Source organism: Phyllostomus hastatus, unplaced genomic scaffold, assembly GCF_019186645.2.
Source record: "Phyllostomus hastatus isolate PE091 unplaced genomic scaffold, TTU_PhHast_1.1 phas_contig_1162, whole genome shotgun sequence".
NCBI classification, from domain to species: domain Eukaryota; kingdom Metazoa; phylum Chordata; class Mammalia; order Chiroptera; family Phyllostomidae; genus Phyllostomus; species Phyllostomus hastatus.
In genome coordinates this window covers 13117834-13132744 of record NW_025333537.1, presented here as the reverse complement: position 1 = coordinate 13132744, position 14911 = coordinate 13117834, and the positions used below count along the sequence as shown (strand labels likewise).

The following is a 14911-nucleotide window of genomic DNA, read 5'->3' as shown; positions in this document are numbered from 1 at the left end:
ATACCTACATATTTATGTTTACCTCCAGATATGGTGAGATAGAGATAGACCTAGAATCCATATGATACATAGTATAGTGTCTCTATAGTATCTATGTCTACGCAGGCAGGGTACTTATATCCATGTACAGATAGACATATTTACATGTGGATATATAGATACATACGTGATTTTGAAAGTACATGTATAAAAAGTCCAGTATATATTTTTGCAGGGTTACAAAGTTCAGGCACGTTTTCAATGCTTGCTTTCACGAAACTGACTCTTGTAAGACATAGTACTCACCAACGCAACATAACTGCACTATTTATAAGGTAATTACAGGGTGCATTGGTCCACCGGGGCCGCCACAGCAAAATACCACACACTGGGTGCCCGAAAAGAACAGAAGTTTCCTCTGTCACGGTTCCGAGTTCCCAAATCAAGGCGGCGGCAGGGCCTCGCTCTCTGCAAGGGCCCTGGGGAGACGGTCCCAGGCGCCTCTCTCAGCCTCTGGCATTGCTGGGTGTGGAGGTGTGGCTGCAGTGTCCCCCTCTGACAACCAGCACGTTCTCCCCGCGTCCTTACATGGCTGTCCCCCTGCGGGTGTCTGTGTCCCCACCTGCTCTTCTTAGAAGGACCCCGCCCTACTGACCTCATTCTACCTCGGCTATAAATACACACACACAGAAATTCACAGTCAGCTTTGTGAGGACCGCTGAGAAGTGGGTGCAAGCTTAAGGCTGTGTGAGCGCTGTTTCCCGGTGTCCATCCCACGGTGCATCCCACGGCTGCCTGGACGCGTCTCTTCACTCGGATGGAGGCTGGCGGTGCACGGGCCGGTGTGTCTTCTGACATTACTGTCCGCCTCACCTGGTCGTCACCCCATAGTGACTCCCATGGTGTTTGAACCTGCCACTACCTGGTGGTGGCCGGTGGTGACATGTTGGTATTTTTTTTAGCCTTTTCCCACTGGAATGATGTGGGGTGCATATCCTTAACCTACATATTTGCATGCTGGGCTTTTATTATTATGGTATGTCAGGTTCCTCAAGAGGAACTGTAGGTCTAAGGAATGTGAACTTCCTATTTCTGTTTTCCTGGAAGTTGGGAAACATGTCTTGCTTTTCCTGATTAGCGGGGATACGTGCATCTTTTCGTGCCCCAGTGCTGTTTCAGCCCCAAGTTTGGAAGGTGGCTCCTCGGAAGTGACCTGATTGAGGCATAGGAAGTCTTTTTTTTTTTTTTTGGTCTTGGATAACATCAATGCTAAAATGAAAGTCATGAGTCACATGTGACAAGGATTTCATCCTGTTTTATTTTCATTCCCACGAATGAATACATTAAATAATTCTTTGAAAACTAAGCCAAAGGTATGCGTAGTGGGCAGAACAGTGGCCACCACAGGTGTCCAAGGAAACTTTGACTCTGTCACCTCCCGTGGCAAAGGGGCTTTGCAGATGCGATCACCGTGGACCTCAAGGTGCGGAGGTTATTCAGGTGGGCCAGTCTACTCACACGGGTCCTTCAACGTGGAGGGCTGGCTGTGGTCAGTGGGGGAGACGTTCAGCGGAGAAGGGTCACAGCGATGCTGCTCTGTGGGCTTCGAAGACGAGGAAGGGGCCGTGAGCCACAGGACGTGGGCTGTGAGCCACAGGACGTGGGTGCCTCAGGGAGCTAGAGGAGGGAAGGAGACAAAGTATTTCCTGGAGCCCCCAGAAAAGGCCGACTTTAGCCTGCTGAGATTTCTGACCCCATGACTGTAAGAGAATAAATCTGTGTTATTTTAAGGCACTAAGTATGTGATTTGTTACAACAGCCACATGAGACTAACTAATACAATATGGAACCTCATGAAGCTATTTCCAGATCATGTACTGTGCCCCATCTTTAAAAGGGCAGCCTACTTACCCTGGCCGGCTAGCTCAGTTGGTGCGAGCATCATCCCAATATGCCAAAGTTCTGGGTTCGATTCCTGGTCAGGGCACATACAAGAACCAACCAATGAATGTATAAATAAGTGGAACAAAAAAGGGATGTTTCTCTCTGTCCCTTCTCTCTCTCTCTCTCAAATCAATGAATAAAAATTTAAAAATGGGTAGCCTATTTTAATGCTAATGGATTTCCAAAAACCTTAAAAGCGTCACTCTTGTTTAAATTTACATCTTGTATGCATGATCCAAAGACGGTGAATTCTAACTCAGTCTTCGACTTAGGGTGAGAACAAACACTGCTGTGGTCAGTTGACAATCACTCTCAATTTTTTTAGGGATCTGAATTGAAATGGACCCTTAAAATTTCCTCTACTATCACATTATGTGCAATAAAAATAAACTAAATGAGAACTACAGAATTTTAAAATAGGCAGGAACCTTGCTGGCGATCAAACCCAAACGCTGCTCTCCTGGCCACAAGTGTCATTTTGGGCGAGCTATCTGAAACCTTTAAGCCATAGGTTTCCCGGGGGGTGATATCCACAGGGCTCCTCGCAGGGGTGGTGAGAGGCTGAGGTCGAGCACTGTGTGTACAGGCGAGCCCGTGTAAACCGAAGCCATGAATATACTGGAGACAATTTACTCATTCTGCAAACCAAGAATGTAAATTTCACCTCCCAGAACTTTTTCACTCATTCGGCACATTTAAGAAACACCTCGTATGTGCTAAGTTCCATCCTAAGTGTGAGAGAAATTCAGTGAAGTGGGCAAAGATCCCTGCCCTCCGTGGATTACGATGGCCTGTTCTTACCCACGGGGCTCTGTTCCAAGACCCCCACGCAGTGGATATGGTTATCCCTATACCTACATTCACCTATGACACAATTTAATTTCATAAATCAGGCACAGTAAGAGATTCACAACTACTAATAAAATGGAGCAATTATAACAGTATGCTGTAACAAAAGATGGGAATGTGTCTTCTAGGTCTCTAAATATATTGTGCTGAACTCACTTTTTCACTTACAGGAAGCACTTCGGGGCTTCTCTTGGGCGTGTCCGGACCGCCAGGGTCACAGATCGGGCAAGAGAACTCTGCACGTTCCCCCCTCACGCCCTTTGGAGTTCTATTCCTTAACTTCCTGTCCCTTAAACATTGTGTGCATTACTTAACCTCGTCTCCTTTGCGCACAAAACCCTGCTGTGGGTCCCAGGCAAAGACCTGTTCAGGGCATATACGAAGCAGCGAACCCAGCTCATTTCTATAGCCTGGCTACATTTGTCATCAAAATTGTCACGATTTCTAAAAAGAAATAAAATGAGTCCTGGCTGGTGTGGCTCAGTGGACTGAGGGCCAGCCTGTGAACCAAAAGGTTGCTGGTTCGGTCCCCAGTGGGGACACATGCCTGGGTTAAGGGCCAGGTCCCCCGGTGCGGGCGAGCTAGAGGCAACTAATTGCAAATGGATGCTTCTCTCTCTTTCTTCCCTCCCTTCCCCTCTCTCTAAAAATACGTAAATGAAATCTTAAATAAAAATGAAATTTCTTTTATTGAGTGTTGAGAGCACAAACACAAAAACAAATCAAGGAGGGTCAAACGGTTGACCCTCATCAGGCTGGCTCCGCCCAGAGGCTATCTGAGTACAACTTGAGGTCAGCCGCGCCGACCCTGCCACCGGAAAGACCCCGCCCCTCCTCAGGCCCCGCCCCTCCACCGGCAGCCCCTGTAGCTTCCCTGCCCCAACAAGTACCGCCCTATTCCGCCAGACCCCGCCCTCCGTCAGGCCCCGCCCCTCCGGCCGCAGCATTCCCGCTGGAAGACTCCCGCAGGCTGCTAGGTCCCGGGCGCGGCGCAGGCCGGGCATGCGCAGAGCGCGCGGGCGCGGTTGCCGTGGCAGCGCCGGCCCGAGGGGAGGCGGCGGGCGGGCGCGGCTCGAAGCCCGGCGACCGGGCTTCGGCGGGCTGAAGCGGCAGCGCGGGCAAGCTTGAGCGGCGGGGCGCGACGCCCGGCCGGCGGGGATGCGGGACCGGCTGCCGGACCTGACGGCGGTGAGCGGCCGGCGGGCGGGCAGATAGCGGTTCAGGCAGGGCTGGGCGGGCTGGGCGGGCTGGGCGGGGCCTGCCGGGGTCGCCCGGGCCACCCTCTGCTAGGGTGGGGGTCGGGGAAAGGCCGGGGCTGGGGCGGCCTCGCGGGATCTGGGAGTCGGGGTGGGGCGCGTGGCGGGGTCGGGGGCCGCCGTGCCCACTGGGTCCTGGGCGCTTCAATAAATGGGGACGCTGAGTTTTGCGAGGACCCCCGGGCGGTGTCCGGGCCGGGCCTTGAACCCTTCTTCTGAGCCGCGCTGTGCCGCCCGCGGGCTGAGTTCTGCCCTAAGCCGCTCCGTCACTCCGCCCTTCTCTGCTGGGTGTCCGCGCCCCGGAGCAGAGTGCGACCCGGGCCCTGCATGTGCTGGGCGCTCTGGGGTCGCGGTGAAGCCCCGCTCGGGCCGGCACGGCCATGCGGGCGCCTGCCGCTGGGCGCTGGCGGCGGGCGGGGGACCCGCCGGTGCAGAGCCGCCCCTCTGCTGCGGAGTAAACAGTTTGCTTTCCGCGAGCTGGGCTGTGTTTGCCCAGCCGCCAGCGCGCCCGCCGCGGGGGTGTCGGTGCCCGGGGAGACGCGCCGGCGAGTTGCGGTTGACATTAGTGAGAAGGGCGGGTCACTGAGGAGCGGGGTCGCCCATGCTTTGTACGTGTCACAGGTGGCCACAGTCCGGGTGACGCCGTCTCGGCGACACCGAGGTGGCCGCTGAGAGAAGGCGGACGAGTTAAAAACACGAGCATTAATGAACGCAGAGGTCACGTTTTGTTTCCCGGTGCGCAAATAGAGTCTCAGCGCAGGCTGCTAGGCCCAGCGCCCTCGGCACCCGTGGCCGAGGCCGGGCAATGGATCACCTTCTCTGCTGGGCTCCTGGGCTGCAGCTGGTCACGTGCCCGCCGTGCGACGGTAGAGAGAAGGGGCTCTGCGGCCGTCCTGTGCGTCCCGGGGGTCCGGCGAGGATCCCTGGGTCAGAGCGCCGTCAGCGAGTTATCCCGCGGTCGTGAAAGTTTTGCTGCTCGTATTACGAGACAGTTTCCTCATGGCGATTTTTCTTTCCTTCCCTTTTTATCGGCTCTAATGTTTTGACATCTGCAGGGCCAGTGAGCAACAGGTTAAACAGCAAGTTACTGTTGTTACTTCACTCTGGAGAAGGCCCACCGAGCCGAGCGGGGGCTCAGGTGCTTGTCCGGGGCGGGCTTGCTGACGCTGGCTCCGCGCCACCGCTGTAACCGTTTGGTGGAACGCGGCCAAATTGGTGTGCTGTCGGGGAATTGTGAGAAAGATCCGTCAGTGGAATATATAAGCAGCCTTTCTTGGCCTGATTAGCGAAACATGGAAAGGCAGTGGTTTGTCACTCTTTATGGGTGTTCCAGCCCCTACTGCGACATGTAACATGTGACCCTGTTTTGACCTAGAATTGTGGAGCTACAGGTGGCTGTCCAGTACCGTCCTGCTCTAGATGAAAGGCCGAGCCCTTGTAGAGCAAATTAGTGGATTTTCTACTGCTGGGAAATAATTTTAAGACTCTTAAAACTTCAATTTCCCTGTATATAAAATAGGGAGAATAATGTCTCTTGTCTGCCCTAGAGGGCGTGGTGAAACATAAGCTGATCTCTGCCCCTCCGGGAGAAGGTGGAGAGAGAAAACGCCATGTAATTATAAGTGCTTTTAATATTTTTTAGTTTTTAAAAAATGTTTTCAGGAGGTTATAAACAGCAACCTTCTCTCTACTATAAAATATTAAGTTGAAATTGAACTTGACATGGTTGAAGTTTAGTAATCTAATATTTAAAAACACATCTGAAAGATAACAGATGTGAGAGTTAAACATTGCCCCCCCCCCGAAATGTGTCCTTTCCAAGTAGTTCTTGGAGTAGTTGTGTGTGTCACTCACAAGTGTGTTTCTAAATGGCTGGTATTTTTTTTCCTAGGTAACATTTAGTATTTAATTTTCAGTAGTTAAAAATACCTCATCAGCGGTGTCTACACTGACAAAATATTTGTGATGCCTCCCAGAAGTTTCCTTTCCTATCTGTTAGTGCTTTCTCGTGAGAAAGAGATGGTCACACGTAAGTATGTGGAAAGGCTTAACTGGTTTGGCCAACTGATTTGTCAAGTACAGAGTTAGTTGCTTCGACCGATGACTTTCTTTTTGAGCCACCGGTTGGTCTGGGTGCCTGAGCTTTAAGTGGCGTGCCCAACATCTCCTAGACTCTCAGTCCAGAAAGATGTTTCTGATTTTCAAAAAGTAAAATACCACTCATCCCAAGGACCCTTGGGTGCCAGGTCCCGGCGAGGCAGTGCGCATGCTGCAGAGAGACCCCGTGGGAACTGGGTGCCCGCTGTGGGTGGACCAGGGAGGGAAGAGTGAGGGAGGTGTAATGAAGTGCATTGTGGGATGTAAGTCCGAGTGGACCGGTGATTCTACAAGATGCCGCCTCAAAAAAACTGTTTTTTTTTTTTTTATGCAGACGGATGTATTTATCACAGTTAAGGATAGAGTACAGATTTCAACTGTGGGAACTGTGTGTGGGATAACAAATAAACACATTGGTAGACCAAAGAGAAATGATGAGATTATTTTTATTTTCATTCCCTGAGTTCAAGGTGATGAGTTGCAATTACAATTTTTAAAGGGCAGGAGAGACTGGCCAGATATTTTTAGTTTTTGACAGCTCAGATTGCACACGTAGTGCAGAATGTTATGTAGTAAAGGCTCAGATTCCAATTTACAAAAGAAAACATTTTCTTTCTAATTACTTCACTGAAACTTAAAATAGTAAGAATTTTATAATATGTTTATAATTTTATAAATGCATATGGTTATAGTTTAGAATTTCAGGGTTCATTCAGTCCTGCCAACATTTTATATTTTATCATCATACAGACAACTCCCACAGTTGGACTCTATAGTTTCTCTATTAAATATAATAAACACCTGTTTGCATATATAATGTGTTGTTTTTAGTTTTTTTTTTTTTAAGATAGCAGAACCTCGATGTTCACATGATTAATACTTCCTGTTTGTAACTTCAAGTCCATTCTGAATTTTGGGAATAGAAAACCTGAGAGATAACCAGTGTGTGCGGGGGTTTCCTCTCTAACACACCGCTTCCCACTGGCGCCTGGGTCCTGTCACAAGACACCACTCACGGCTCCTGACGAGCCCCCGCCTCCGCGGCTTCGCCCTCGCGGCCCCCACGGGAGGACCTCGGACCTCGGACAGCCGCCTCCCTTCCTCTGCAGCCTCCGTCCTGGGAGTCTTCCCAGTCCTCGCGCCCTGGTGCCCCCAGAGACGGAACGTCTCTGAGCAGATGTGTGCTCCCTGTTTCTTCCTGCACCCCCAGACCACCCATCCTTCCCAGGGCAGACGCGCACCTCCCGTTGGACTCTGAAGCCTCAGTCGGGGTGTCGGCACAGGGCACCCATGCCGAGTGAGGCGGTGAGCTCCCATCTGGAGGTGCCGTGGTGAGAAACACGGACTGACAGTGGCACCCGCTGTCTTCAAGGCTCTTTGCGTCGCAGGGGAGAGCTCTGCGCTCAGACAGGGGACAGGGAGGGAGGTGCGTTAGGAGGTGGGCTGGTGCTCAGATGGAGGGCAGACTCGTGCCCCCGGACCCCCTGCGGAGTGAGACTAGGACGGGTGGCAGCCTGGCTGGTCTGTGTCTGTCCCTCCCACCTGCTCGGTCTCCGTCCTCCATCTCTCTGTCCTGCTCCGAGTGCGTCCTCTCTGCTCCGGCCCTCGCCTCTTCGCTCTCCATGCACTCGTTTAGCCCACCTTTACTGAGGGGCACTGTTTTGGGCACTGAGTCCGTGCTCCCGGGAAATGTCGTGGGCCGTTTCCTGGAGTGGGCCAGAAACAGCCCGGCCGTGATTAGTTGAGTGTCTTTTGCAGGAGCTGCTCTGAGGGCCACGAGTCAGGGCCGCTGTATACGGGCAGCCAGGGCGCCGGCTCTGAGCTGAGACCTGTGTGACGTGTGCAGTCTGGGGAGCACGCTCTAGGCAGGGCAGCCAACCCCAGGGCCCAGAGGTGGGGACGGGGCTGTGAGGGAAAAAGGTGACCAGTTTGGTGGTCAGTACTGCGCGGAAGTGAGCAGCAAGGAGAAGTCGATGCGCCCGACCGAGAGAAGAAAGCCCGCTGGCTCGCGGCGGGCGTGTGCGGTGCGGGGCTTCCTCCGCGGAGTCGCAGTCCCGGGAAGCGGTGCTTGTGTGTTACCGACACGGAGACAGATCTGTGGTAAAACACGGATGCCTGGAACAGTGTCCCAGCCACCACAGGGCACAGAACCGTAACTACCAAAAATAGGAGGATGGAGTGTTACATCTGGCACCGTAATTACAAACTGGCCAATAGTCACGTTTTTATCCACCTTAAGTCACAAGTATTCTTTTATTCAAATGATTTAATTTTGAAAAAGAATGTATTCTAGCAGCAGAGGTACTATAAGCACTGTGCGTGTTTCAAGCTCGGTGAGTGTGTTTCCCCACAGTTATCACGTGTGTGCGCGGCCCTGGAATACGTGTCCATGGAGAGAACAGCCAGCGTTTTGTCCAGCTTTGGATCCTACTAATTTGTGATGATTCAGCTTCTGCTAAAACCTGCAGTGAGCGTTTCATTAAATAGCATTAGTGTGGTGCTTGTACTCTTTGTGCCTTTTTTTATGAGTGGAAAAGCTAAGACAGTGTTCCTGGGTCTGTTTCCTAATACCTAATAGTTCTGAGAATTCCAAGTGGAAGTGAGAAATGTAAGTAAAGGTTTAACACGACAAATAAAAGAGACAAGGAGGAGGTCTCTCCATGGTCACCTGGCTCTCCCACCGTCTGCAGGTAGAAAAACAGACGAGCTAACAGCAGGCGTGGGACCGAGCGACTGTGAGTGGAGACCCTGGCGACGGGCGGGGCTCCGAGAGTCAGAGGGCTTTGGGAGAAGTCCTTGGGGAAACTGTCCTGTCGGTCCCCGCCCTCCTGAGCGCTGAGCTGGGGGACGACCTCTGTCCTGGAGGGGCAGGGCAGGTCGTCGGCGTGGGTTTTCAGCTGCTTTGTACACTCAACAGGCGTCTTTTGTGGGGCGTTTTCCCCGAGATGACCTAGAGGGGAGGGGTGGGGGCGCCGTGGGTGTGCAGCACCCACCTGAAACAGGATAGGGTGATCCTTGTGGAACCCAGGTGACCGGTCCACCGAGGGCTCAGTATGCTGTTCCTATTTTCTTTTTCCTTCTTTCTTTCTTCTTAACATTTTGCTTTATTTTTTTACATTAAAAGTATGTTTTATTGATTAGGCTATATAGTTGTCCCAATTTCTCCCCCTTTGCCTCCATATTGTTCCTGTTTTCTTATGCATTTGTAATTGTCCATAGCAGAGTCAAACAAAAACAAGGTGGGCAGCTGTGGACTGGGAATGGCTGTCAGTGGGAGATGGGGACCCCATGAGGGTCACGTGGGCAGATGCATTTCTCATCGCCCGTGTGTCTGGGCCGCAGGGAGGCTCGCCAGCCTTCAGCGTCACGTGCCTGTCCATCCTCTCCCCTCCCCATGCCTACGGGGTGAGTTCACAGTAAGGGGACTGCTCGTAGGGCGGCCTTTCCCTCTCTCGATTTGGCCCCATCCTTGCCTTCAGAGACACCTTACCCCAGATCAGCAGACAGACACACGGGAACGGTGACACCGGGTCCAGACAGCACGGGTATGGAGCACACTGTCACGGAGGTGAGGGTGAGGCCACCCTGGGCTGGGAGGAGCGCCTGGGGGCCGGCTGTGGCCAGGGCCCACGGGGCCTGCAGCGAGGCTCCTTTCCCGGAGGCTGCAGGCCCGCGGGGTTCGGGAGCAGGGCCGTGGGGCGGTCAGACGGACGGGGCAGCCCCTTCGCTCCATGGTGCCCGGCCTCCTCCGGGCAGAGCAGGGGTGATGAAGTGCGTGTGCGGGGTACTTCGCCTGAGACCGCGAGTGGGAGGTCAGGCTGCGCTCTGTGTTTCCCAGGTCAGCACGGTGGAGCTGTCGGGGCAGTTTTAGGGCCACGCAGGCCCGGGCTCAGACGTGGCCCTGGCGCTGCTTGGTTCTGCGACTTGGGACGCGTTCCTGAGCCACTCAGTGTGCTCCGCCGTGGGACGGGGAGGCGGTGGCACACGCTGGGCGCGGCTGTCAGCGCCAGGGAGCGGGCGTGCCTGACTCCGCACGGTGGCAGCGGCTCCTTTCTCTGCAGGGGAGCGGCAGGGTTCGTGGCCGCTGCTCGTCAGCTGAGTGCCGATCGACCTGTGAGGGCTGCTTTGCTCCCAGTGGGGAGCACGGGCCGGAAGTGGGTTTAAAAGCCTTTCTCGGTGTGCGTGCCCGCTGAGGAAATGCCCCTTCTCCTCACAGCCGCGTCTCTGAGGGACGTGGGCGGGTGTGGGCACTGGTTCCCAGGCTCGGGGAGAGGGCGCGTGGAGTCGGACTGTTGTGAGCCGCCGGAGTTCAGGCCTGCTGCCCCACGGCGTGAGCTTTCTGCCAGTGGTCACGGTTTTCACACTCAGTGCCACAGACCAGGTGTCTCAAAACAACAGACACGGGAGCTCCCAGCTCGGACAGCAGAGGTCTGGGATCGGGCGTCGGCAGGGCCGTGCTCCCACTGGAGCTGGAGGCAGTGCGTCCTGACGGGCTTGCTGGGCTCCCCTGGGTGCTGGCTGTCCTTGTGTTCCTGGGCTTGTAGAGACGTCACCGCAGGCCTGTCCCCTCGTCTCGGCCGTCTACCCCAGTGTGAGTCTGCCCCTTCCCGTAAGGACCCGAGTCCTGTGGTCAGCGTGACCTCATCGCAGCTAATCCGTCCACACAGACCCCTTTCCAAATGTGGCTCATGTGCGGAGGGTCTGGGGTCCGGGCTCCAGGGCCCATCTTTTGGGACCCGGTCCAACTCCTAATACTTGTCTTGTTGACCGTACAGATACAGTGCTCTCAGCAGCAGCGCGGTGTCCTTCTCAACAGCTGTGCCGTGCGAGGGCACTGTGGGCAGCCTCTCAGGCCGGGGCGGGCCGGGGCCAGGCGCTGAGCAGAGTGCACACCATGCGCCTCTGGGCCTCGGCTCTGCCCCAGCCCCTGTGGGCAGTGATCTCGGGGCAGATCCTCCTCCTTCCGTGAGAACTGCCTGTCCCGTGCCTTGTGTGCCCTGGTGAGGCCATGCTGTCGAGATCGGCCCAGACAGGCCCTCGGATGTGAGCGCACCTCTGTCGTCTTAGAGAAACGCAGTGCTTCCCTTTCCCACCGCAGAGGTGTCTGACCTCCGCCTGGAGAGGCCTCAGGCTGGGAGGCGACACTGAGCGCCCTCCTGAGGGTCCTGAGAGACGGTGGTCGATTGTAGGCCAAATCCATTTGCCTGAGAGCGGGCCCTGGACGGTGAGACAGAGGGTTTCTTGTGCTTTCTGCCACATTTATTAAATTTTTCAGATGCTTCTTAAATTTTAGTGGAACTTCATTTCCAGGTTATTCCTGGGTTGAACGTCAGTGATGCTACATAGAGTTCAGTCTTTCAGCAGTTCAAGATTTCAGTTCTCCCAAGGAGGGGTGTTCTAAAACCCATCGCTGCAGCTTCCTGTTGGACGAGAGCCGAACATCTGGTGTGCCCCAAGGACAGGTCCCTCCCTGAACTGCCCTGCTGGTTTCTGCTGCATTTCTGTGTCACCCGCCCCCACCTCCAGACTTCCCTCCGCTGCCGCGGCTCACGTTTGGGTGTTCCGAGCGCTTCCTGGGTCTCGTGCGATTGTCTCCTGTCCCCGGTGGCTTTCTTCCCAGTAGAGGGTTTACGCTGTTAGGTCGTTCGCCTGCCTAAAAGGGAGCTTCTCCAAGTGGGGTCTCTGCTCCAGCAGCATCCCCTGAACTTGTCAGAATGCAGCACTATTCTAGAATGCTCAATAATGCATAGAACGCCCCATCCCAGACCTCCCGAGTCAGAGACCCAGCTTTCTGGGGGTTTCTGATGCAACTTGAGGTGGAGAACCATTGGCCTAGAAGGTTCCTCATTCTTTATTCTTTGGTGTGATTTTAAACCTACAGTAAGTGTCATCCCGGCTCTTCCCAGTGGTCATGAGAGTTGCTCTCTCCCATGGTTTATTTCCTAAGGCCTCCTGCAGTGCCTCTCCCCAGACAGAGCGGTTACTGGTGAGTGTGCGCACGACCTGGAGCCGCTCACGCCGGAGAATGTGGGTGGGAGTCCTGGACTGCTATGGTGTGCTCCGGGACAGCTGGCTACGGTGTCAGCACTTCCGTCTTTATAGGAAAAGGCAGTGTGAGCAGTTTCACTTCTTGTGGGTAAAAGTGGCTTGCCTCACTTGGACAGACAGACAGACGAGACTGAGGACAAACGAACCGTGCGGCGCTGCTCCGCGTCCCTCCCGCAGGGCTCCCGGCGCCCACCTGCTCTCACTGAGGCCTGCTGCTCGCTTGGCACGTGGCGGAGTCACGTTGTCCTGGAGCGTGGAGCTTTGGTGGGCTTGGCGCAGAGTGTGCTCGCGGGCTGAGACCCAGAGGACCCGAGCCGCTCTTCTAGTTCTCTGTGGGTGGCCACGGGAGAAGTCTTTAAGTCTGGATCTCCCTTTTCTGCTGCAGTGCAGGAAAAACGACGATGGGGACGCCACTGTCGTCGTGGAGAAGGGCCATTTTATGGACGAGTTCTTCCATCAGGTAAGGGTCATTCGATGAAGTCCAGTCAGACTTCTTTAAAACATGTGGAACGCTTCATGAACTTACGTGTCATCCGTGCGCAGGGGCCGTGCTGCCCTGCTCTGTGTCTGCCATTCCAGTTTTGGTACACGTGCTGCTGGAGCGAGCACAGACTTTCCTTCTTCCAGCCGTTATGCTGCTGCAACTGGGCATTTGTCCTGTCCGGAGTAATACTAACACTAATATGTTTAAGAGTGTTTGAATTACATGAGTTCTCTAGGAATTTTTAGTGTTAATAAAACAGTCCTCAAATCTACCCAGTCCCCTGCTGATGTGCTTTGGGGGTGTCCTGGTTGCCTAGTGACCGCGACCAAGAATCTGAAGCAGCACAGATGTGTCCTCTCACTGTTCTGGGTGGACCCCAGGTGAGGGTGGGGCTGTGCTGATCAGCAGTGCTGGGAGTTGGCCATCCCCTGCTCCCCCTGTACCCCCTTCATGGCAAAGCCAGCTCTCGCTTCTGGGTCAGGGGCCCCTTCTGGAGCCATAACTCCACCTTCTTTCTCTTTTAAGTACACTTCCCGCATTGCCCTGGAGAATCCAGGGTTATCTCCCCTTTCCCTAGCCTTAGTTTAGTCACATCTGCAAACTTTCTGTTGCCAGGTAAGGTGGCTTTTACTGGTTCTGGGGACTGGGACCTGGGCATTTCAGGGGACATTATTCAGCCTACTGCAGAGGTTTAGGAAGATGATAGGACCCCACCTGGACAGATCTTGCTAATGAGGACATTTAGCAATGAGTACTGAATATTTTAACTTCAGACCATCAGAGGTAAAAAATAATGACTGTGAAGGCTCTGCCTTATCAAGTGTACATGCCTCCCCAGGTGAGAGTGTGATTGCCCGCACCTGCTGTGGGCCGAGTCTCCTCCATGCACGAGTACCGTGTGCGTACTCTCAAGCACTGCACGAGTACTGTGTGAGTCCACACGAATGCTGCTCGAGTACGGGCATCACTGGTAGGATGCTTTTAGTTGGCATCGTTGTGGTAATACTTGGGTCTTGACTGTGAGCATTTTTACAACCTAATGGGTTTCGCTGGTGGATGTTGATTGATAGTGCCTAACTTAACATGGCCCATGTTTTTTGAATTAAGTGAATATCAGTGTGTGATGAGAAGTGGCTTTTTTTCCCATGTGTAATTATTCACCTTTTTCCCTTTGTTATCCTTTCTTTCAGAGGCAAGAAAAGTGGTGACCAGTTTGAATTTGCCACTTGCCACACGGTGATGACTTTCTCTCTCTCTCCTAGGTTGAAGAGATTAGAAACAGTATATCTAAAATAGCTCAATATGTGGAAGAAGTGAAGAAAAACCACAGCATCATTCTTTCTGCACCAAACCCAGAAGGAAGTAAGTCGTGTCTGTCCGTGGGCCCGTCTCTCTTGCTGTGGGTCACACAGGCCGCAGCTCATGCTGCACCAGCAAGGGAGCGGGAGCTGGTCAAACACTGGAACCCAGTGGGCCACAGCTCCGACTCCCATGTGCGTGGCCACGTGAGCCATGGCATTGGTGGTCAGCCGGGGGAGCCACCGCCGGGTACTGTGCACATACTTACAGATAAAGCCACATGTCCAGTGCATCAGAGAGGCTCCGCAGAACTCTGGGCCATGTCAGCGATCGGACCTCAGACCTGTACTGTGCTCACAGTTGAACAGAAAGGAGAATTTTGTGTTCGGGTGAATGTTGAGTAGGGATGGATTCTGAAAACCCCACTAGTCAGAGCAGGTTCAGAGGTGAACAGAGGAAGCGAGGGTGGAGCGTGCTGCTGTCAGTGTCCATGAGGGTGGCGCAGAGCAGGTGGTGGTCAGCAGTAGGTGTCAGGGCGGGCCAGTGAGGAGGAGGGCGTGTTTCCCCCACCTGCTGGTAAATTTTGGAAACGTGAAGGTGGTCTGGGGGAGCCAGGGATCGCAGAGGGGTCCTCAGACCGCTTTGCAGCACCACTGGTATCTTTACAACGCGGAGTCTTTTCGCCCAGGGAAATTCTCGTTCCGTCTCCTGTTGAGTCTTCTTTATTCATAACTCCTAAGAAGGATGGCCTCTTACATAGCGACAGTATAATTATCTAATTCTGAACGCTAACATCAATAAAGTACTGTTATCTAATCCACAGTGCGAATTCTCATTTCCACAATTGTCCCCATGATGTCCTTTATAACTGTCTGGACCCAGTCCAGACACTTATGCAGATAAAAACTGTTGGTGTGGTGAGCTGAGCCTTTATCAAAAGACGCATCTTTCTGGG

General features: G+C 53.7%; 1 protein-coding gene and 1 non-coding gene across 3 annotated transcripts in view; one reads left to right on the top strand and one right to left on the bottom strand.

Annotated features, from left to right (window-relative positions):
• Positions 1-3728: 3728 nt before the first annotated feature.
• STX2 (syntaxin 2) overlaps positions 3729-14911 on the top strand; it is a 28144-nt gene continuing 16961 nt past the window's right edge. For both annotated transcript variants that reach the window (XM_045844255.1, XM_045844247.1), the window contains exons 1-3: positions 3729-3960; positions 12559-12633; positions 13920-14019. In XM_045844255.1, coding sequence (XP_045700211.1) covers positions 3931-3960; positions 12559-12633; positions 13920-14019 — 205 coding nt within the window. In that variant the 5' untranslated portion in view covers positions 3729-3930. The remainder of the gene's footprint in view (positions 3961-12558; positions 12634-13919; positions 14020-14911) is intronic.
• LOC123823726 lies at positions 12672-12782 on the bottom strand. Its single transcript, XR_006786579.1, has one exon. It is a non-coding gene; the product is annotated as a U6 spliceosomal RNA (small nuclear RNA).